We start from the raw sequence: 25,880 nt of genomic DNA, 5'->3' as shown, positions 1-25,880 counted from the left end.
TGAAATATTTTGACTATTTAAAATAACTGTTTACTATTTAAATATATTTTAAAATGTATTTTATTTGATTTCAAAGCTGAATTTTTAGCATCATTACTCCAGTCATATGATCCTCCAGAAATCATTCTAATATTCTGATTTGCTGCACATAAAAAACAAACAAACAAACAAAAAACATTATTATTATTATTATTATTATTATTATTATTATGTTGAAAACAGCTGAGTTTTTTCAAGTTTTTTTGATGAATAAAATGGTCAGATGAACATCATTTATCTGAAACAGAAATCTTTTGTAACATAAATGTCTTTAAAATAACTTTTGATCTTTTTAAAGCATCCTTGCTAAATAAAGGTATTCATTTCTATAATTTCTAAATTATAAATGTTTCTTCAACAGCAAATCAGCATATTACAACAATTTCTGAAGGATCATGTGACACTGAAGACTAGAGTAATGATGCTGACAATTTAGTTTTGATCACAGGAATAATTTTTTTAAATATATATATATATATATATATATATATATATATATATATATATATATATATATATATATAAAGGAGTTATTTTAAATAGTAAAAAAAATCACAATTTTACTGTATTTGCTGTACTTTGGATCAAATATATGCAGACTTTAAAAAAACATTAAAAATCTTATTGTTCAAAAACTTTTGAATGGTAATGTAAATAAAAAGGGTTATATAAATATTTAGAAAAAAATAATTACAAATGAATATTTAAATAATACATTACAATATTATATAACTGGAAATTATATAAAGTTACTGCCTATAAACATGTTTGTGACAAATGGCTTTGACATCACTAGTTATTGTGCTGCGATGACATCTTGTGGTGAAACGTCAAAACTACACGTCATAAAACGGAACGGCACAATACACGAGCAAAACCGATCTGATGACAAACACAAAAACTTTTATTTTGGTAAGACACTTGCATATAAAACTGCCAGTCATGACATAAAAGTAACATTTGAAATATATAAAACATGTTTCATCTTCATAGACAGTCTAATGACAAACAATAAAAAAAAAAAAAACTGAATGATTATCCTTCTGCAGTAGGCTATCATTAAAAAAATAGGTATGCATTCTGAGATAACAAAAAAAAATGACACGCAACGATATGCATGCTTAACAAAGGTCAAAAAATATTTATATTTTAATATACATTGAAATGATCAGTACTATACTACTAGAAATACTACCATTTATAATTAGTTTATTATTACTTGTAATATCCTGCATTTAAAACAATTTTATTTCTAAATATGAATTTTGATATAATATAAAGGCCTCTTTTTTAAAAACAACTACAACACATTTCTTCTTCTGACTCTAATTTGAAAGTAGTAACATAGTAAATATTAAAAGAAAAATAGTAAACATGAATTTTAGTAGAATCTCTTTCTATATCAGAATGCATAGGCCTTACAGGTGACATTAGAAAGCGCTTACTAACAAGGACACACATTTTTACTCACAACCTTTATCCTTCTTGTTTTCCCATAAACTTGGGCAAAGTGTTTTACATGTGCCACAATTCAAGTTACATAATGTAGTAGAGGCAAAACCTGCATGAATCATAGGTAGCTGTATATATGGAGTTCAACTGATGTAGCCTTGGTCCTCTGTGAACACAAAGGCATCCGAAAGCAGCTCTCTGTATTTCTTTTTCTATGATCTATAGAATCAGAATGTGCTAAAGCCAGAGAGTGAATGTTGTACCAATAACAAATTGACGCTTACATTTGAGAACATTCGTGGAAGTTCATGGAAACCCTGACATAGAGGCATTTGTCAGTACAGTGGCATCAATTTTTGCAAATATATTTTGTAAAGTCAAGTATTTCATCTCTAAAATTCTAAAGTTTTTAAGGTGTCATTAGTCTTTAAGATCAGTGTATCAAAAGGTACAGTTGAGGTCAATAGTTTACATACACCTTACAGAATTTACAAAATGTTAATTATTTTACCAAACCAAGAGGGTTCATACAAAATGCATGGTATTTTTTTATTTCGTACTGACCTGAATAAGATATTTCACATAAAAAAGACATTTACATATAATCCACATAAGAAAATAACATTTGAATTTATAAATATGACCCTGTTCAAAAGGTTACATACACTTGATTCTTAATACTGTGCTGTTACCTGAATGATCCACAGCTGTGTGTTGTTTGTTGTTGTTCATGACGGAACGAGGATGTGTACGTTTTTTTTATTTTGCCTAAGTATCTTTTTTTTTTTTATTGGGTACTGCCCTACAAAAGCTACAGAAGATACTCACATGTTTCCCAGAAGACAGAATAAGATAAATTTACCCTGATCTTCAGTGCATCGTGTTTTCTTCTGAAGCATCAGTGAGCATTTGATCCATCTGTAATAGTTGCATATGAGTCCCTCAGTTGTCCTCAGTGTGAAAAGATGGATCTCAAAATCATACAGTCATTGTTGGAAAGGGTTCAAATACACAAAAATGCTGAAAAACCAATTTATGGGACCTGAAGGATTTCTCAGAAGAACAGTGGAATGTTTAATTGTTCAGGACAAACAAGGGACTCATGAACAACTATCACTAAACAAAAAAACACACAGCTGTGGATCATTCACGTAAAAACACAGTATTAAGAATCAAGTGTATGTAAACTTTTGAACAGGGTTGTTTTTCTAAATTTATTTTCTCTTGTGAACTATATGTGACCCTGGACCACAAAACCAGTCATAAGGTTAAATTCTACAAAACTGAGATATATACATCATATGAAAGCTCAATAAATAAGCTTTCTATTGATATATGGTTTGTAAGGATAGGACAATATTTGGCCGAGATACATCTATTTGAAAATCTGGAATCTGAGGGTGCAAAAAAATCAAAATACTGAGAAAATCACCTTTAAAGTTGTCCAAATTAAGTTCTTAGCAATGCATATTACTAATCAAAAATTACATTTTGATAGGTTTACAGTAGGAATTTTACAAAAAATCTTCATGGAACATGATCTGATGAATTTCCTAATGATTTTTGACATGAAAGAAAAATCAATAATTTTGACCCATACAATGTATTTTTGGCTATTGCTACAAATATACCCCAGCGACTTAAGACTGGTTTTGTGGTCCAGGGTCACATATGTGACCCTGGACCACAAAACCAGTCATAAGGTTAAATTTGACAAAACTGAGATTTATACATCATATGAAAGCTCAATAAATAAGCTTTCTATTGATGTATGGTTTGTTAGGATAGGACAATATTTGGCTGAGATACATCTATTTGAAATCAGAAATCTGAGGATGCAAAAAAATCCAAAAGATTGAGAAAATCACCTTTAAAGTTGTCCAAATTAGGTTCTTAACAATGCATATTACAAATCAAAAATTACATTTTGATATGTTTACAGTTGGAATTTTACAAAAAATCTTCATGGAACATGAACTTTACTTAATTTCTTGATTTTTGGCATAAAAGAAAAATCAAAAATTTTGACCCATGCAATGTATTTTTGGCTATTGCTACAAATATACCCCAGCGACTTAAGACTGGTTTTGTGGTCCAGGGTCACATATGTCAATGTCTTATTCAGGTTAGTAATAAATAAAAAATAACATGCATTTTGTATCTCTCTTATTTTGGTAAAATAATTAATATTTAGCAAATTATTCAAGGTGTATGTAAACTTCTGACCTCAACTGTGTATTGCCTTAAAGCTCAAGCTCAATACTTAATTATTTTAAAGTTTAAATAACGGAGAAAACCAACTATTTCTCTCACTTGACAGTCATATTTTACATTTCTTTACTTGAAGAAAAATATTAATAATATCTCTTATTTCTGACATTGTTTTCTTTTTTTGTACATAATAAAAACTGTCAAATAATCAAATAAATAGATATAAAAAACAGATTTTCATCATTATTAATGCCACATTGTAATTCTAGAACCTTTTGGTGTTTGTCCTGTTCAGCATTAATCTCAAATACAAAAAACTGAATATAAATACCAAAATAAAAACACAGAATGATACTTGTTACAGTTTAAGCAAAGCTACTTCTAATGAGTAAACACACTAAGAACACACGCAGGTGTCTAAGCAGCAGTAAACAGCGCATTGGACTCGGAGGATGGTTTCTCTGAAACACACTCCAGATCTACAGTTGGGATTAGGGACTTTTTCAACCTCTGCAACAAAGATAAAACAAGAGGCAACGGGTTCATTTTGACATGAAGAAACAAAACAAATATTGATATAGTGGGTGTTTGTGCACTGTACATACATGCAGCAGAGACCCTTCTGTGGTCCAAAGCTCATGTAGAGCCCCCAAGGGAATCCAGATGATGGAGAAGAGAGAGATGAACCAGCCCACCACCTCTGCCCAGAGTGGGTATGTGTAGGACTTACCGTACCGAGCTGGAGTATACTGAACAATACTGGAGATCAGAATACCCTGCAGAGAGAGAGACAGTAAACAGAATGTTATGAATTCAAAGTAAAGCATTACACCCCATCTGACATTTCAGACCTGCACTTGAACAGACACACACCAGGCTCTACTTTATAAACATCTATCACTAATAGACTTTTTAATGTCCTTAAATGGTGAATTTAAGGCAAGGCAAGGGCATTTCGGATGCCTGGATCTTATGTATAAGAATGTGTGCGCAATACAATCTGACAAAAAGTGAGTTTTGTCATTGATTTTATTTTAGTTTGCTGCTACTTAATGGAAAAAGGGGAAAAAGTGACTATTTTGAAATCATCTGAACTTTGAAGCTATTTATTCCTGAGCACAGATTTAAATAGTTGTGAGATATAGAGAATCCCAAAATACGTTTTTCTTTTGTTTACCAGCACAAGCATGGGTGAAAGGAACTGCCAGCAGACACGGAAGTAGAGGTTTGGTTTCTTTCCCAGCATATGCTCCACCATTATACTGAGCCGTCTCACTCCTGCGTGTGTGAAAGAGCAAGAGAGAGGTGAGATAAAAGCATTAACTGTCATATTTCAATAGGAGCAGAGGTACAATGGCTACATCTGATTTAAGTTCCTATGATGTTGAAGTGCAGACTGAAGGAAGTGAAATTCACCAAATATGAGAGTGATGGCGAGCACCTCGAAGAAGGCCAGAAACATAAGAGACACCACAGCTGTGTAGTGATCCATCAGCTGAAACACATACATCCCACCCTGCACACACACACACACACACACACACACACACACACACACACACACACACACACACACACACACACACACACACACACACACACACACACACACACACACACACACACACACACACACACACACACACACACACACACACACACACACACAATATTATTTCAGTACCATTAAAATGAGGCTCAGGTTTTGCTGTTTATACATCAGATACATTTGAAATGGTGCTTGATTGTTTTAATTTAGCCTTTAAGTTTCCAAAAAAAAAAAAAAAAAAATATCAGATCATTTTTTTTTATTATTATTTTATCATTTAAATACTTTCCTTCTGTTCATTTTGTGAAAAAATGGTTTTATTTAAACATACTGTACACTTCCAGTCAAAAGATTTTGAACATTAAGATTTTTTTTACCAAGCCTGCGTTTATTTGATCCAAAGTACAGCAAAAGCAGTAAAGTTTATAAATATTTTAACTTTTTAAAATGTCATTTATTCCTGTGATTTTAAAACAGAATTCTTAGCATCATTACTCCAGTCACATGATCCTTCACAACTTATTATAATGTTCTGTTTTTGCTGCTTCAAAACATTTATTATTATTATCATCATGTCGAAAAAGTGTATGATGTTACAAAAGCCTTTTATTTCAGATAAACGCTGATCTTTAGATCTTTCTATTCATCAAAGAATCCAGGAAAAAAGTTTAAAATTATTCTAATAATAATAATAATAATTATAATAAATGTTTCTTGAACAGTAAATCAACATATTAGAATGACTTCTGAAGGATCATGTGACACTAAAGACTGGAGTAATGATGCTGAAAATTTAGCTTTGATCACAGGAATAAATAACATTTTAAAATATATTCAAATTGAAAGCAGTTATTTTAAATAGTAAAAATATTTCACAATATTACTACATTTACTGTATTTTGGATCAAATAAATGCAGGCTTGGTGAGCAGAAGAGAATTCTTCAAAAAACATAAGAAAATCTGTTCAAAAACTTTTGACTGGTTGTGTAAATAGATTGTATTTTACTCTTTGAATTAAACAATTTTAGAGCTTATAAATAAACAAATTAAAAATATTATAAATATAGTAAGAAAAAAAAAGAAAGAAAGAAAAAACTAGGGATGTCCCGATCCGATCACGTGATCGGAAATCGGGCCCGATCACGTGGTTTCAGACTCGATCGGAATCGGACGTTACCTCCCGATCAGGACTCGGATATATGGCATTCACTAAATTCCAGGGGTTTCATTACCACGACTTAAAATGGGCGTTTCTGGGGGCGTTGGGAAAACGCCCCTTTCTAAAAAAAAAATTATTAAGAGAGGTCACCGATCATGCGCAGTAAATCAGTTTTTTTGTGCTGGCATTTCAAAACCTAGGATCAGCACTGATGGATAATGAAGGACAACACAGTCATACAGGTTATTTTTATGTTTTAAAATCTTACATTTAAACGATTTTCGAAAACAAATAAACAGCCGTTATAGAAATGTAATTCGTGTAGCGTCTATTTACGAAAATTAATCATGGTTTACAACATGAAGGGTATCTGGCACGAAACCGCTGCCCTCTCTCTGATCGTGGACAGGTATTTCATGATGCTGTATATGAATATAAATATGAAGGGCACGAAACCCCTACGATCGTGAAAAGGTATTTCATGATGCTGTATATGAATATAAATATGAAGGGCACGAAACCCTTGCGATCGTGGAGGTATCTGAAGCAAATGGCTTTTCCCAAACTGCGCATGACCAGTGACCTATGCAAATTCTCAAATAGGCCACGCCTGCCTGGTGACGCAGTATCGATTACGCTTTTCTGAAACCCCTGGAAAAAAGTGCATCCCACGGATATATATCAGCGTTTCCCCTACCATTATCTTAGGGGGACGGCCTGTTTATTATTTAAACGTTTTAAACTGAATATAATTTTTCTTCCATGTATTGATTTAAACCTGTTTGCCAAAAATTAAAAGGGTTTATTTTTCATTTGATTAAAAATAAATATGTTTATGCTTTCATTTGATTTCATTTTCATATCAGAAAAATTAAGACACACAAGAAAAAAATAAATAAATAAATAAGATGAATTAAAATGAGAATATATTAAAATCGATGTCACTGCGGGGTATGGTGTTGAACATGAAAAGTTAAGCAGTCTCATCTGTTCTCTTCAACATATAAAAAATTAAAACGTGAACAATAAAATAAATGCAATTAAATCTGTTATAATTAAAATATGAAAATTAAAATGACGGGTGATAAGGAATTATGACAGAATTTTTACGACCCTGTCCGTCACAGGCAATGTAACAGTCTAATGCAACCTCTGGTATATATATTCTCATTATTTTTTTAACACATCTATAGTTCTGCGGTGGCACAGAGTTAGACCTCTTGACTCTATTATAGAAGTATCGCATCGGGACTCGGTATCGGCAGATACTCAAAATCAAATGACTCGGACTCGAGGGCAAAAAAAACCTGATCGGGACATCCCTAGAAAAAACCCTGAGAAATACTTACATACAACATCCTTAAATTAAACCAAAATCAAGTTTCAAGTGTAAAGTGTCAACAATTCCAGGAACAGTTGTATAAAATCCAGCTGTTCCAAGTATAACAAAATCTCAACTATAAAAACACAATACTTGTTTATGAAGTGAAACTAGATCATATTTACCCTGGTAATGTGAGGAATCCCCAGCAGAAAGCCAACGCTGCACACCATCAGAACAATCAGCTCCTTCCTCTTAAAAACTTGCAAGGCTTTCTTACCAAAACCATCCATGATGAACGTTACAGCCACTTCCACCATGGCAAACTGCAGAGTGTACATATAAACATATCAAACAGGTCAACATATGTGTATAGCTCTGCTGAAAACCCTGATGAGCTAAGCACTTCCCTCGTTCTGATCACCAAAGAAGAACAAGGACATTATCACATATCATCCCGTTCCATCTAAACAGATTTTCCAACTGTCCTTTGTTTTTCAAAAGCTCATTTGTTTTTCTCATTTTCACAGCTCAAAGATAATATAAGAATCCTATGTGATCTTTGTCCTTAAAAGTTATGATTTTTGGCTGTTCGGAAACACAGCAATAAGAGCAGATGATAAATATAATCATTTTTTAGTCCAAGAGATTCATTGAATTTCCTGCATGAATTTTCATGAATTTCTGCTTGTCAACAAACTTTGAGAACATGGGAGGACTGGGGTTACAGCTGCAGAAATAAACAATACAGATGAAAGAATAGAAAATGAACAAATCTGCCATCTGTGGCCTACCAAACTTTACAGAGGCAACATTGTTTATATTTTGCACAGATGAAAATTGCACAATGCACAGTAATACTGATCCAAAAAGGTGGACTGAATGCAAAAAATAATTTGATTATAAATATATTTACATACATACGATGTTGAAAAAATTTAAAGGGGTCATGCACTTCTTTTTTATCATAATTTTGTACAGTTTTTACATCAAAAAATATAATTTAGAAGTTTAAATAGGCATGACAGATTTTAAACTCAGAAGTGAATGCCCACTGCTAAGATTGGCTAATAGTTGTGTATGTTTGACAGCCTACGTCATTCATAAATGGACGCTGATGCGATTTAGGTCAAACACACATCAATACTCAGTACATATTAAATGATCAACACCACTCTTTCCTAATGCTGAGATCAGAAGGCTGTTTTTCCACAATTTGACACTGCACAGCGGCTACTTGTATTCAGAGCCATCTTTATCGCTTGGTTTCTGCGTAGACCTGCGTTCGCCGCTCTTATTTACACTAAATGCGTGAATCGGTGGGTGGGGCTAAAAAGGCAGTGCTGTGGAAGCAGGCGTTGATCATTTTCTGTGGAGGCGATGTTTAGTTACACAATTACATCATAGAGTGGAACGTTTTGAAAAAAGTTTTGAGAAGAAGAAAGTTTTGAGTTCTGAAACTTACAGGATGTTTACAATGTACAATGATCTCTTATGTCAAAATATCAAGGTAATTTTGGTTTCTCAGTTCATGACTCCTTTAAAAGACATCAGTTTAGTGCATGTTGACAGAGAAAACAAGAGCATATCCCAAGTGAATGTTTTATTTATGTAGGTATTAGACAGAAAGGAAGCTTACTAGAGATTGAAATTGTGTTTTGAGGGTTATTCTACCTGACTGTCCAATCCAAGGCAGAGTAACATGATGAAAAACAGAGGAGCCCAGAGTTGAGAGATTGGCATAGTGGAGAAGACTTCAGGATACACCACAAACACCAGACCAGGCCCTGCAAGAAAACACGCACATACACAATATCACTCTCACTGATAAAGAGAAAGATGACACCAGTTGCCAACATGAACAACTAATTACAGGTCTTAGCAAACAAGGAGAACCAAATCTTTCACATTTTTAGATAATATAATTGTTCTCAGATCACAGTAAGTAGTGCTCTCTGCTCTGCTTAACAATTTATATTCTGCACTTCTCCACCCAAATCAGTGTAGGAAAAAAAATACAGATTATAGATTTCTGTATTACTCAAAACCAAAAAAAAAAAATAAGACTAAGACAAAGACTAAGACAAAAATCCCTTGTCATCCAAGATGTTCATATCTTTCTTTTTTCAGTCGTAAAGAAATAGTTTTTTTTAGGAAAACATAGTTTGAACTTCCAAAATGCAGTTTAAATGCAGCTTCAAAGGGCTCTAAATGATCCCAGCCAAGGAAGAAGGGTCTTATCTAGTGAAATGATCGGTTATTTTCAAAACAAATTGACAATTTATATACTATTTAACCTCAAATGCTCGTCTTGTCTCGTCTCTGCGATGTGCATGCATAGTCTGTGTGATCTGGGTCAAGACAGCTAGGGTATGTCGAAAAACTCCCATCTTGTTTTCTTCTCCAACTTCAAAATCATCCTACATCACTGCAGAAGTACTAACCCAGTGTTTACAAAGCGAACATACAAAGAAGATCAAACGCCCTTTACAAAAAAAAGGTAAAATGGCATTGTAGTAGGGATGGTTCAATACGTGTATCGGTACCGTTCGGTTCTCGGACAAATTCCAAATGGAAGTGATCATCCCTATCACCTTTGTGGGGGGACTAAGCGAATCTGCTTAGTGCTGACAGGGAACCATCAGCTGTCAAGCTGTCGAACACACCCGTGTCTGTCAGCACTAAGCAGATTTCGCTTAGTTATGCTAACAATAAAAAGACATTAATGACATTAAAACAGCGACATCTGCTGACAGAGGCCATGCTGTGTTGTCACGTAAACATCCCAGCTGAAGATAATAATGAGGAAATTACATCGCTCCCTTCGCCAAGTGCACTGCAAACGACTACATTATGACATGCACGTGCCCTAAGTCCCCCCACAAAGGTGATAGGGATGATCACTTCCATTTGGAATTTGTCCGAGAACCGAACGGTACCGATACACGTATCGAACCATCCCTACATTGTAGGACGATTTTGAAGATGAAGACGAAAACGAGATGGGAATTTTTCGACATACCCTAACTGTATTGACCTGGATTACACAGACTACGCTTGGCATTTGAGGTTAAAAAGTATATAAATTGTCAATTTGTTTAGAAAATAACTGATCGTTTCGCTAGAGGAGACCCTTCTTTCTCGACTGGGATCTTTTTGGAACCATTTAAAACTGCGTTTAATCTGCATTTTGGAAGTACAAACTTGGGGGCACCATACATATCCATTAAATGGAAAGAAATCCTGAAATGTTTTCCTCAAAAACAATTTCTTTATGACTGAAGAAAGAAAGACATGAACATCTTGGATGACAAGGGGGTGAGTACATTATCTGTAAATTGTTGTTCTCGAAGTGAACTAATTCTTTAAGGGACTCTCCTAAGGAGAGAGAGCAGAGAATGAAGGAATGCAGGTGACAAAGCTTTAAATGATTTGCTATGATGAGAAATACTCAGCAAACCTGCTGACCAACACAACTGTAAATGCATTTCTCAGAAGAAAACCTTCACCCTGCTGTTGTGAGAGATGAAGAATGACAGGGTGAAATCTTGCTGATAAGGTGACCATAGTTAAGGCTGGAGTGTTTCCTCTGAGGACGCAAGGGAGGAAAGTGCCTAATCAAACTAAATAAATCATATAAAATATGATATAAAACAGCTACATATTTCACATGGGAAACAGCATCTGTGTTCTCTGTTGAGGTAATTGAGATCTTAAAGTGTTAAACTGGTGGAAATGGAAGACAAAATGTTTTACTAAACGGTGCTGTAATATGAACACCAAAATATTTTGATATTGTAAACTGCTGATAAGTTCTCTTGAGAGCGCTTCATCTCAAGGACATGCTTTTATCATTGTTTTTTTGTTTTGACTCTGCTCTACTCCTACCTTCATCCGTTTCTTCCTGATTTTTTTTTTTTTCCATGAATAGTCCCATTTATTCTTCACTGGCAAAATCCTATCCAGCCTTAACCTCCTCTCACACTTATCCTCACTCCAGTGGTACAGAAAGAGAACTTTTCATTTCTTATCCTGTTTCATCTCAACTTCTGAAGCTGGAATTTTCCCACTGCATTCTTATTTCATTAGCTTGGCTTTGATATTGACATTCTTTAGGCTTGTTTTGTGCATATTTATATCAATGCCCATACATTCCCAGTGTCCTGTTCTGTGTATATTAATTAACATTTGGATGTAAATGTGATCACCCAGTGCATGTGATTTCCTAATGATCACAAAAGCACAACAGCAAAAAATGCATGAAAAAATGTAACTGAGATTCTTTGTGATCCTCCAGTCCTTAAAACTAAATTGTGATTCTTGTCTGTAGTGACACCTGACAGTAAAAGTGGTTCAACCAGCCTAAGTAATTCTGTGTATTTCCTGCTTGTGAACAAACCTTGAAACACACAAGGTCAGGGGAGGACCAGATTCACAGCTGCAGAAGCTGATATTACAGTGAAACAGATAACGAACTTACCATCTGTGGCAATGTCATCAACAGGCAGGTTGTGAATGTGGGCCATGTACCCAATGGCAGAGAAAATAACAAACCCGGCCACAATACTAGTGGCTGAATTAGCCAGTGAGACGATAAATGTGTCTCTGTAAAAGAGATAAAGTGTGATAAGGAGAATGAATCATGTTTTCCTGGAAGTTAACCACTCCCCTTACCTGTATTATTAAGTCAAGTCAAGATTATTTATACAGCACTTTTTACACAATACATGTTGTATCAAAGCAACCTTACAATATTAAAATAAGAAAATAAAATGTCAATAATAATGCAAGAGTTCCATATTGCAACAAAGTCAATCATCATCATTGCTTTATCACTTACCTGAGGATGTTGTTGTTGAACTTGTTGTAACTGGCCATAGATATCATAGAGCCAAAGGAGATGCCGATAGAGTTGAAGACTTGAGCAGCAGCATTGACCCACACCTACGACATTAGAGTAACAAAGACAGAGTTTTAGTTTTGTCCTCTGATCATATATTATTAACATATACAGATATCTAAAGTTTTAAGTATTAATAAAACATTAACAGGAATCATATTTCATATTTGCTTTATTATACCACAAAACCATTTGTGGACCACAAAACCAGTCTTAAGTAGCACGGGTATATTTGTAGCAATAGCCAAAAATACATTGTATGGGTAAAAATGATCAATTTTATACCAAAAATCATTAGGATATTAAGTAAAGATCATGTTCCATGAAGATATTTGTACATTTTTGTACTGTAAATATATCATAACTTAGTAATATGCATTGCTAAGAACTTCATTTGGACAAATTAAAAGGCGGCTTTCTCAATATTTCGATTTTCTTGCACCCTCAGATTCCAGATTTTCAAATAGTTGTAGTCGTCCAAATATTGTCCTATCCTAACAAACCATACATTTAAAAAATGACCCTTATGACTGGTTTTGTGGTCAAGGGTCACATATGGAATTACTAGGACTGTCAATTAATCTAAAATTGTAATACCAATTTAATCACAACATATCTACACTCTAAAAAATACTGGGTAAAATATGGACAAACCCAGCAATTGGGATGTTTTGACTAACCTTCTGGGTAGTTTTATGGTTAAATTGTATTGTAGTTTTTAGATTAAACATTTAACCCAACTTTTGGGTCAAAACAACCTAGTCGCTGAGTTTGGTTATATTTCACCCAGCATTTTTTAGAGTGTGTAGTTAACCTTTTTATATAAAAAAGTAACATGCAGTTATTGGGTTTGGTAATTTGTATAAACATTTATTCAAGCAACACAAATAGAAATGGAGGAAATTTGTGTCATGAGAAATAAAACCTGCCTTTATTCAATGCTCCAGTTTTTACATGAAGCATGGGTGTTTTCAAAGATTTTCCAGTGTTAAAAGTTATTTTCAAACCAAAACTGTTGATTATCTTCACCAAGTGCTAATTACACGTCAAATGGTAAACCACCACAATTCCCACAGTAATGTTGTTTAGCAGTGTTCCTACAGTAATGATGTGGTAGGATGTAAACAACTTCTAGTTTGCTTTTAACACAACATGACTTCACGTATATTTATTCACATATGATCTCACCTGGACTTCCAAGAGTTTACTCCAGTTTGGCATGAGGAAGAAGAGGATACCATCTTTTGCTCCAGGCAACTGGACATTATTGATCAGTAATGCAAACAGTATGAAATAGGGGAACGTGGCAGTAAAGTACACAACCTATGGACAGAGGCAAATATATTGAGGTTTTATTCACCTAAACAAATCTGTTACATATGGTTACTTTTACAGTTAACATACTAAGCCTTACTGTATTCACACATACAAATTATTTGGTTCCACTTTATATTAGGTGTCCTACTATGTACTTGCATCAAAAATGAGTACAATGTGCTTCTTGTGTTCATACTGTATTTCAAAACACTTTTGCTGCTCTTGAGGTGGGATAAAGGTAAGGTTGGGGACAGGTTTGATGTTATGGGTAGGTTTTCCGGATGCGTCAACAGTGAAATTGTAAATGTAATTACAGAAGTTATATTTTGTTAAATGTAAGTACAATGTAAAAACAGGTATGTACACAATAAATGCACTGTATTTAAACATAAGTACACCGTTATTAAGGCCACCTAATATAAAGTAAGACACATTGTTTATACTTTTATAAAGAAACATATTTAACTGTCCATTTGTAGTTTAAATTTGCTATTGTGTCCAATAAAAAAAATGTTTCATTTAGATTATTAAAGCAGTTTCAATCTGTTTAGATGTGAGCTTTGAACTTAACCTTTCCGGTGGATTTGACTCCTTTAAAGATACAGAAATAAACAATGGCCCATGCCAGGACTAGAAGGCCAAAGAGTTCCCAACGAACCCCTCCAGCATGCTCAATCCCTGTGGTCATTTCTAGCACCTTACGACTGGGGGAAAAAAATAGAAACATAATTTTACAAAGCACAAATCACACAACAGAGCAAATCAATATCAGTCTGAGGACTCTGGCGTAGGATTGTCTTGATTAAATGAATGAACTATAAATAAATTAAATAAATAATGTATATATATATGAATAAAATTATATTGTTACAATGAAAAATGAAAATTTGATGTTTATCTGCTTACCCCCAGCGCATCCATAATGTAGGTGACTTTGTTTATTAAGACTTTTAATTCAAACCGTCTGTCAGTCATATAATGGCAGTCAATGGGATCCATGGCTTTGAGAGTCAAAAAACATACACAGACAAAACCAAATTAAACCCTGCAGCTCGTAATGATACACTGAGGTCTTAACACACAAAACAATCGGTCTGTCCAGGAAACTGAACAGTACTTATATATATATATATTTTTTTTACAATGTCCAACTGTCCCTGAGCGTGTTCACAACAGCTGGCGCGTGACGCGTCAATGCGCTCTGGCATAGTATTGTGGCTACTCAAAATGGTAATTACTTGTGCTTATCCTGATTGTTGCAACTGATTAAAAACTAAAAGATTGCATTGCTTGCGCGAACTCACACGAGAGTGTTGACTTTTGACTGACTCCCAACTTTTGAGACTGATCGACTGAGGTTATGGTTGCTAGCTCTTTGTCATGTGTTGTGAACATGCTCAGGACAGTTGGACTTTGTGGTGGATCAGAGATAAAAAATTATATAAATACTGTTCAGTTTCTTGCACAGGCCGATTGTTTTGTGTGTTAGGACCTCAATGTATCGTCAAGAGGGTTTAATTTGGTTTTGTCGGTGTGTGTTTTTGACTCTCAACGCCATGCATCCCATTGACTGCCATTATATGACTGACTGACTGCAACAGTTTAAGTTAAAAAAAATCTTTGTTTGTGTTCTACTGAAGAAACAAAGTCACCTATATTTTGGATGCCCGCAGGGTAAGCAGATAAACATCAAATTTTCATTTTTGGGTGAACTATCCCTTTAGAGCTGCATTAATGTTTTTAACTTTACAGGACGTTTACCAGCACTACACACAATGTGACAGCACTTTTTCCAATAACTTTTCCCAAATGTTCCATTTACATTGATTACAGGAAATTCAAAAAGTCAAACATTTCCACTAAATGTAGCATGAACATTAAAGACAGTAAACAAATTAAATCTGTTACTCACTCAAAGAACTGTTGACTGGCTGATTGCAGATGCGTGGCATTGCCAGGAAATCCAGTGGAACAGTTGCCAACTGCATTCCAAGTGTTGTTGCAGAACTGCCATGGCAGTGAGGGGCTGAACGAGTGAAGCAGGTAGTATAGAGCCCAGGTCATGAGCACATTGTAGTAGGTGCAGAGAACATAAGAAATCACCACTGTGGCAAGCCCCACACCTGAGGACAGATGAAGAAAGAGTGAGATACCAGAAGATGCCACCATGTCCTGTCACCTTGTCCAAGTCTTTCACTGCTGAACAGACTCACATTGGAACGGCACCTAGGGCTCTTCAGAGGCTCTGAAATGTTTAGTTTTTGTTTTAGAAGATAAAGAATAAAACCGATGACCTCCAGAAGTACATTTTTGTTTATCATACAAGTTCCAAAAGAACAAAGCAAATCTTCAAGACAGATGTTTCAGGTCAAGTTATATTAGGAGGGCTCTATCTGAAAACATTTCAAAACACTTGCTAAGAAAAAAAAATATTTTCCTCAGTTTCTCATGATTCTTCTGCTATCCTTTTTTAATGAATATGTTTGGTGGTTGGCCAGAACAACCAGAGCTAATACAAGAAGTTCTAGAAGATTTAAATCAGAAAGCTTTTTTTTTTTTATTGAGGACTGCGTGAATGATTCCAGTAAGGCTGTTCAATGTTATGCTAAACCTTAGATTGAAAATGTTAAAGATGCGCAAGACTAAATTTGAAAAGATCTCAGGCAAACAATTTTGAAGAGCTAAAAAATTATTTTACCCTACTTACATGTGATTGGATTGATAATGTGGGAATTAAGTGTGTTGTTGGAACATGTAGTCTTATAATCCTCAACTTTTAAAAACTCAAGGTTCAAATAGCTTTTTACCATTTATTTGTAGCTAATACCAGTGGGTCTTAACTGTTGTTGCTTCATAGTTTACAGTGGATATCAATTGGTAACCTAAAACAGTACCAAACTGGTCAAAAAGTAAATGCAGATTTTTAAGTACCTTTAATTAAATGTAAAAATACTTTTCAGATTACAGTTACATTTTTATGGATTACATGATGACATATTATTCACACAATATTATTAAATTATTCATAATTTATTAATTCTCTCTAATTCCTCATTTCCTTTCTGAAAATAGCCTACTGCTTATATACATTCGGAAAGTCTTCAAGTTTTGTGGACATTCACTCAAAGACATTTCACTAGTCAGCTAGCTATTATTACACAGAGAATTGGGAGGCCACACAGCATTTGACCAGTGAATTTACAAAAATCATTTTAGTTTTCAAAAGTGTTTTTTTTTTACATTTCAACACTGCAACAACTACTGATGTATACAATATTTTTATTTGAATTATCATTTAGTGGGATATTTATGTCTTTGGAAGGCTTTTGTATTTTAAACACATTAAAATGCACAAATCCATGTTATTTTTTATTTACATGTAATGCAGACATTCCCAAACTCATTTTTAAATTATTTATTTTAATAAAAAAAAATAAAAATGAATGGAAAATATCTTCTTACTCTTTTTGTATCAGTATGGTACAAGATTATCCTATTTAAATCAATGTAATAAACAAGTTTGGTCAAGAATAATCTAAAAGTAATCAAAAAGTAATCAGATTACATTACCTAAAATGTGTAATGTAATGGATTATGTTACTAATTAAATTTTTTTCATGTATCATTCTGTCAGTTCTGTGTGAAACAACCAACAATATTGCAAATGCATTAAAACAGCAAGTGTCAAGATTGAACAAGTCAAATTAATTTTATGCTGTTGGCACAGAATTATTGCACAAATCTGTTGCCATGTTGAATGAGAGGATGTCACGCAACCTGTTGATATCCGCCTTTGGTTAGCTATCACAAAGTGGATGTACTCCCTTTAACAGAACAGTAGTTCTGTTTCTCAGTAATTTAAAGTATCACACCCTGAGAAATAAGGAACAGGACTCTTAGCAACCCACAGATATGCCTTCTATACAAAAGGATTTAATGGTCAGGGATTGAACTTAATACACTTATTTTGTGTTGGCACATCACTGACATTCTGATATAATCACAACGGCATTGCTTCCAGTGATTTTGATTCATTACTGCCATACAGTAATCAGGGTTGAAATCTCACAGAAGCCTAGAGTGAAACGGAATTTGATTTAGTAACGGAATATGAACATCAGGAAGATGTTTAAAAATTAAAAGTCGCATATGACAAACAAAAATACATTTCTCAAAGACCCGCGCAGTCATCAGGGTTCCTGTTATATTAGCTATTCTGATGCCCACTTTAAATCCATAGATTAGCTATCATTATTCTCTGTGGATCTTGGCATATTTTGTTTCCCTTTCCCACCGTCTAAGTGGAATGTTCATTAGTTGTTTCAGGCCTGCATAGTAGAACGCTCTAAAAACGGGAATGTTGTTGTTGGCACGTTCCATGGTGCCCTCTAAGGTCATCCAGATTCCCTCAGTGCATTTTGGTCTCCTGAACTTAAGCCTAAATGAGTCCACTGCTTCAGCAAAACTATAGACCAGAGGCATTATGGGATCATTGGACGGTCTACTGGAAATCCAGAATCAACGGTCAATCTAAACTGTTTTGTTTTTGCATGACCATGGTTACCATCCACTGCACATAAAATTATTGCAAACTTTGTGTTGCTCTGAATTTTATTTTATAAACAGATCTGGTAAAGTCATCAAAAAGTTTGTATACATTACTAATTATGTTTGTTTGAGAACTAATTCAAACCTAAAATGGCCTTAATCCTAATAAAAGATGAAAGACTACTTGGCATATAAATATTTAATATATACAGTTGAGGCAAAAAATGCTCTAGAAGGAAACAAAGAGCCTTGGGGTGAAAACTTTTCGAATTTGTAGATCAGGGTAACTTTAAATGATTTTTTCTTCTGGGAAACATGCAAGTATTTTCTGTAGCTTCTGAAGGGCAATACTAAATGAAAAAAATATGATATTTAGGCAAAATAAGAAAAATTTTTCGTTTCACAACATTCTGTTCAAAAGTTTGGACCCCTGGCTCTTAATGTATTGTTTTTCCTTCTGAAGCATCAGTGAGCATTTGAACCTTCTGTAATAGTTGCATATGAGTCCCTCAGTGGGAAAAGATGGATCTCAGAATCATACAATCATTGTTGGAAGGGGTTCAAATACACAAAAATGCTGAAAAACAAAAGAATTTGTGGGGAAAACAGCAGGACAAAGGACTTTCAGGACAAACAAGGGGCTCATTAACAACTATCACTAAACAAACAAACAAAAATAAACAGCTGTGGGTCATTCAAGTAACAACAGTATTAAGTGTAAAAAAAAACATGTATTTTGTATGATCCCTCTTATTTTGGTAAAATAATTAACATTTTATAGATTCTGCAAGGTGTAAGAAAACTTTTGAACTCAACTGTATTTTCTATATTATCATTATTTCTTATGGAGAACAGCTGGGCCCCAAACAATTCTTTGGATTTGCATCTATACATGTTGGCTTAATTTCAGCCACAGTGGTTATGCAAATGTGGTTTAAAGGCCATCTTTGCAGAGAAAAATCTGATTTGCATTGAGGGATATTAAGTTGCATTAAATAAAAATGTATGTAAAAATGTAAGAATTATTAGAATTTTGTTTCTGCAACCAGATGGTATTAGGCAGAGAGAAAGGCATTGTAGCTGTCTGCCACACACGTTTATCAAAACTGTATTTTTGGTCTGTTTGCTTATGCAGAAAAGAACCCATAGAATTTATAACCTCTAACGTACCACATGCAATTCTACCAGCAGTTCCACATTCTGAGAATCACATTAGTGTTGACTAAAAATAAATGCATGCACTCTTTCTTTCTTTTCTGTTAAGTGCACAAATAAATCATTCTAATGTTTTACGCAGCTTCCATAAAACTTGATCACAGTCTTAATGTAGTCTTATATTGAGTTAAGCTGTGCCATTTTAACCATGGCACCTTGTTAAGCCATGCAACCCTAATGTCAACACCTTGTGAAAGACTAACGCATTATGAAAATAATTACCCCAGAGACAGAAAGGTTACTTAGATGTGAGGCTACCCTACCAAGATAGATAATGCAGAAGTAAAAGGAGGAGATTTATTACAAAGGAGAGCCACTGAACAGCCCATTACTCACTTTTTTGGTTAATTGTCAGAACATCACAGAATGTGACACAAAAGTACATTTCAGTCAAAAGAATATACAGAAAGAACTACCTGCTCCAGTCCCTCTGTTAGCAAGGAGCCGTAATCGGCTGAAATGAGCGCTATATCAAGGGACGGACCCAAAAGATTTGACCGGGTAGACTATCTCTGTCTTTGAGGAAAGAAGTCCTTAGTTAGCAGGTGAAAGAACGTCAAACTTAAAAAAAAAAAAAAAAAAAAAAAAAAGGGAAAAAACCCAAATGACGAATAGTGATGGCTGAACTTCTTAATGCTGACACTCATTTTGGATACAAATATGTTGCCCTAAATTTACATAAAAAAATGACAGTATTCCAAAACTTTTATTATTATTTAATAGTTTTTTTTGGGTAACATAAATCACAATACAACCCTTAAAATATAACCCCTAAAATATAATTATTTCCAAATATTCCAGATGAAATTGTCTCTCACCTTAGGTTTGATTTGACTCATTGAATTAAAAATAGTTCTTCTGAGTAGTTATCAGCAATAAAGATTTTTCACTTAAAGTGATTATTACTCTGTAAAATCATTAACATAGGAACATAGGGATTCAAATATGAAGAGGTTGATTCAGATACAGAAAACTCATAATAAGGTAAAACACACTAGAGATCAGCCATCACTAGATCATCAAGCGTAATATAGTTGCAGGTCCAAGCATTTTAAAAGGGAAAAATCCAACATAAAGGGAAAAAGATAAGCTTTACAGTCAGTATCCATGCTTGAACTGCCACAACAAAGCAAATAGATGAAATCATTCACTAAACATAGTCCAGCAAAATGATAATGTAGATTTAAAGAGTTGCAATGCTTAAAAATAAATACCTTTTAGCATTTCATAAAATAAGTATGCTGCTATAACACTGTTTAATAACTATGTATGCAAAGAGGCAATCCTCATCTTTTTTGATACACTAACCAACATAAAATCCAAGCAAAGAAATCCAAAGACTTTACAAGGAATATATAAAAATATATCTTAAATCATTTATTTCTAAAACATATTCCTTGATGTCACTGAACAGATCTGAACAGTGTTAAGAGTTGAACAGGAGGCCATTTGTGTGAATGATATACCGAAACGTCTCACAACTTATGCATAAAAAAACACTGCACATTTTTTGGACTATGTTTGGATGGTAGAATTGAACACAGGAGATTGGGGCACATGGACCACTCACCTTTGAAGAGGGGACATATTTTAGCCACAGCGTGGACCGGCCCCAGCCGGGTGTACTGGCCAACAGCGAACTCCATGAACAGCAGTGGGATACCGCAGAGAAACAACATGATCAAGTAGGGAATCAAGAAAGCACCTGGAACAGCAGATTGGAAAACATTCCATGAGACAACAAGATAATAATTTTTTTCTCAATAAAACTGACATTGTTTTTCATAAAAATAGTGTTGCAATGCCTGCAAATGTATTTTTGTTTTCATACATTTGACAAGGATACATCAACAGAATAGTAATTCAATTTTCTACCCTGCAATTTGTCTTTTTTGCAAAGTCATTCAGTGAGGTTAAAACTATTTTCTTGCAACTCATATTAATGCAAATTTACAATGAAAAGAGGAAGTGTCTTTCAAGTGAGCAAGATGATTTATTCACATGCTCTACATAGATAAGAGGTCTTGCCACAAATCTATTCCCTCTGACTAATAAACTTTTTTCTGAAGACTAAAAAAACATCTTGGGTTGTGAATGGTTTCACTGTATGAAAACAAAGGTGCGGAAAGCAAACATTCTTATGTACAATATGTATATACACTCAACAAAGTCAAGCTACATGAAGCAACACAAACATACAGCAATGGGAGGCAGGATTATCTGCTGCGAACTTTGTGACAACTGTCCTATAAAACATGTTTATCCTTTTACAGATCTCTGTTTACAGTAATTGAGTGTCATAGATTACTCTTCAAACTTTTTGAACAATTTCAATGATTTTGGCATGCATTTAAGTATTTCTTTTCAAAATTTCTTTTAATCTGTACTGTATATGGCATTTTGCCAACCCAGTAAGGAATTTTTATGGTTGATAAATATTCATGGAAACAACAACCCCTAATGTTCTAACTCATATGTTTTAAGTCAATAATTAACAATGGAAAAACAGTCAAAAGAACAACATAAAAATATGCAGAACCAACACAGTGCATCCATGAAAACAAAGTGGGGCGTGAGAAAACAAGAGACATATCCAATGGCACAAACTCCTGGAGTTACTATTGTTACATCTTATAGTTACACAACTGCTGCAACCTGAGCTTTAAATACATGATATTACACCATCTTCTGGTCTCTTCTGCTCACCAAGCCTGCATTTAATTAATCCAAAGCCAGCAAAAGCAGTAATATTGTGAAATATATTTTACTATTTAAAATAACTGCTTTCTATTTGAATATATTTAAAAACAGAATTTATTCCTGTGATCAAAGCTAAATTTTCAGCATCATTACTCCAGTCTTCAGTGTCACATGATCCTTCAGAAATATTCTAATATGCTGATTTGCTGTTTAAGAAACATTTATTATTATTATCATTAATATTTAAAACAGTTGAGTATTTTTTTTCTTTGATAAACAGAAAGATCCAAAGATCAGCATTTATCTGAAATAAAAAGCTTTTGTTAACATGATACACTATACCATTCAAAAGCTTGGTGCCAGTATAATTTTTATTTGGAAAGTTTTTTTTTTGGCAAAGATGCTTTAAAATGATCAAAAATTACATTTATAATCTTACAAAAGATTTCAATTTCAGATAAATGCTGTTCTTCTGAATTTTCTATTCATCAAACAAACCTGAAAAAAATTCTACTCAGCTGTTTTCAACATAATAATAATAATAATAATAATAATACTTTTTTTGAGCAGCAAATCAGAATATTAGAATGATTTCTGAAGGAGTAATGATGCTAAGAATTCAGCTTTGAAATCACAGGAATAAATTAGATTTCAAGATATACTCAAATAGAAAACAGTTATTTTAAATGGTAAAAAATATTTCAGAATTGCACTGTTTTCACTGTACTTTGGGTCAAATAAATGCAGGCTTGGAGAGCAGAAGAGGCTTTAACATTTTTACAAATAACATTACAAATCTTTTGACTGTTAGTGTAAATAGAAATAAAATAAACAAAATGAAATATGAAAAATAATTTATACAATTTTCTACAAATTGTAACACTCTAAAAAGGTTGTAAACCCCGAAGTAAAAATAATTAAATAACTGTCATGTGAAAACAATCATTAAATAAAAAAAAAGTTTAACTCATGCCCATCAATAAATGTTCTTAGCTTTACTCTATTTGTTCTGAACAACATTCATAAAAATGCCAGTGTTGTGTGATACACGTTTATTTTTTGTTAATGACATTGAGAAAAAAGGGGTCCTCTTGGTGTTATGATTATAGTCACATGACTACAAAATGGCTTCCTGCGTGTCGATGTTGGTTGACCACACTGACTTATTTGGCAGATATGTCTTTCTAAAAACATTGATATTACAGAAAAATGGCTTTTTTCCCTTCTAGATACATTTGGATTTATGTAAGACATTTTCGGACACTCAAAATTCACGTAGCTATGGCTAATGTACTGTAAAGTATTAATATTCTGATGAAAACTATTATGGTTAGCAGGAATTGTTTGGGGTAGTAAAAAAGATGAATATATAAACACTGCATCAGAGCTTCTCCGTGGTGATTCATGTCTCGTCACTCACCTCCTCCACTCCTGTAGCACAGGTACGGAAAGCGCCACACGTTTCCCAGACCCACCGCATAACCGATGGAGGCGAGCACGAACTCCAGACGCCGACCCCACGTTTCTCTTGGCTCCGCTGACTGGTGATCAGCCTTTTCCAGGCTCATGGCTTCAGCATTGCCGGGTGTCATCTTGGCGAGCTCTACCTCCTCTTTTTCCTCTCCATCCTGTTGCAATGTAAACTTACTAACGTTAAATGTGCTCTCAGTTTTATTATCCGCTCCGACTCCCATAATCGCAAACGTGTACAACTAAATGAAGCGTAGGATCTCTTAACAACAACAGACAGATATAATGGAATAAAATACATATAGCGGTTATATAGAAGGATGCGACAGTTTATTTAAACGAATCAGCTTGAGACTGTTGTAATTTGCCGATATTGCAATACTAAACGTCACTAAGATTAATGAATAATGCCGAATGTATTACAAAAAAATCCATCCTATCCAACCAGATGCCGCATTGTAACTGTTCCAAATACATAACAGGCACAAGTTAACTGCTTATATAGCAAAGTTACACAATTTCTAAGACCAGCCCCACTCAACTACAGCTTCCTATGTTACATAGCTGTCACGATACTGGCCTTTCTTCAGCTCCGCCCTTTGACGTGAGTCTGCTGTGAAAGCGCGCCGCTCTGTATACAATGCTCATTGCTCACGTGTGAATTTAAAATCGAGTCAAATAACGCGCGTGCACGTGTAGAGGTTAGTTTGCATCATGCAGAATTAATATACCGTAGCCTGTGGTACCGACTTGAAACATTATGTACTGGTAATGCTAAAATGTTTTACACCTTTTTGATCGTTTGATTGGTGCTGATAAGGGATGTTTGACTACACTGGACTTTGGAACTTGAGGATTTAGATCGTATTGTGGAACAGCATGTCAGTAATTTAATTGAAATTCAGCTACTTAAAGGTTTAAGTTTACACGTACTCTACTTTCGGGTATCGAGTAAATGCACTTATAGGATTGTATTGCCGATTCATCATGAGTTTGCAGAAATGAAAGGAAGGCCGGTGCCATGCAAATGATAGGGGAAAGGCGGGATTTTAAAAAAGTAAACACACCCACAACTGCATTTGTTCATTCATTCTTTTAGCATTAGCCCTGCGTTTATGTATTTCCTCATCTTGTCCAGTCAAACACAAAAACCCAACCCCAACCACAAAATAAGCCTACGTAATTTAGGGAAGTAGTAGCCTACAACATAACGGGTGATGAATACTCATCAGGGCTGAAAAAAGTGACAAAGATGCTATTCACGACCCCATTTTTTTATATTAGCTATATTTCCATATTTTGCTATTTACACTACCAGTCAAAAGTTTTTGACTGTAAGATTTGTTTTTAAATAAGACTCTTCTTCTCACCAAGCCAAAGCAAAAACAGTCAAATTTTGACATATTTTAACTTTTTTCAGATTTCTTTGATGAATAGAAAGTTAACAAGAACAGCATTTATTGTAACATTATAAATGTCTTTATAATCACTTCATCAATTTAAAGCATCCTTATAAATAAAAGTAATGATTTCTAATTTCCTCCAAAAAATAAAATAAAATGTTTATATACACACATATGCTGACTCTCCAAGTTTTTGAATAGTATAGTGTATAATGTTACAAAAGCTTTTATTTCAGATAAATGCTGTTCTTCTGAACGTTCTATTCATCAAATAAACCTGAAATGTTTTCAACATAATAATAAATAATAATAATAATAATATTATGAAGAAAAGTTTTTGAGCGGCAAATCAGAATATTAGAATGATTTCTGAAGGATCATGTGACTGAAGTAATTATGCTAAAAATTCAACTTTGAAATACATTCAAATAGCAATGATTTTAAATAGTAAAAATAGTTTAAAATGTTACTGTTTTTGCTGTACTTTGGATCAAATAAATGTGGGCTTGGTGAGCATCTTAAAAACATCTTACTGTTCGAAAACTTATGACTAGTAGTGTATATAGACTCTTTTGTTCTCGGTTTGTTCACCTGG

General features: G+C 34.0%; 1 protein-coding gene across 2 annotated transcripts; it reads right to left on the bottom strand.

Annotated features, from left to right (window-relative positions):
* Positions 1 to 959: 959 nt before the first annotated feature.
* Positions 960 to 24,442, bottom strand: LOC141335137 (sodium- and chloride-dependent GABA transporter 1). 2 transcript variants are annotated; one of them, XM_073840497.1, is made up of 13 exons: positions 23,833 to 24,442; positions 21,283 to 21,417; positions 15,862 to 16,072; positions 14,521 to 14,653; positions 13,821 to 13,955; positions 12,573 to 12,676; positions 12,213 to 12,337; positions 9,407 to 9,519; positions 7,918 to 8,058; positions 5,119 to 5,218; positions 4,880 to 4,980; positions 4,308 to 4,478; positions 960 to 4,212 (listed from the first exon to the last, which is right to left on the bottom strand). In XM_073840497.1, exons 1-13 carry the CDS (start codon positions 24,104 to 24,106, stop codon positions 4,120 to 4,122), a joined length of 1,836 nt encoding a protein of 611 aa, XP_073696598.1. In that variant the 5' UTR covers positions 24,107 to 24,442; the 3' UTR covers positions 960 to 4,119. The 2 variants fall into 2 exon arrangements, with proteins under 2 accessions (XP_073696598.1, XP_073696599.1); XM_073840498.1 differs by lacking the exon at positions 23,833 to 24,442 and adding an exon at positions 20,129 to 20,228 and having other exon boundaries at positions 21,283 to 21,419.
* Between the last annotated feature and the right edge of the window lie 1,438 nt (positions 24,443 to 25,880).

Source organism: Garra rufa, chromosome 5, assembly GCF_049309525.1.
Source record: "Garra rufa chromosome 5, GarRuf1.0, whole genome shotgun sequence".
In the NCBI taxonomy this organism is placed as follows: domain Eukaryota; kingdom Metazoa; phylum Chordata; class Actinopteri; order Cypriniformes; family Cyprinidae; genus Garra; species Garra rufa.
The sequence above is the reverse complement of the archived record's forward strand: the minus strand, read 5'-3'. Positions and strand labels throughout refer to the sequence as shown.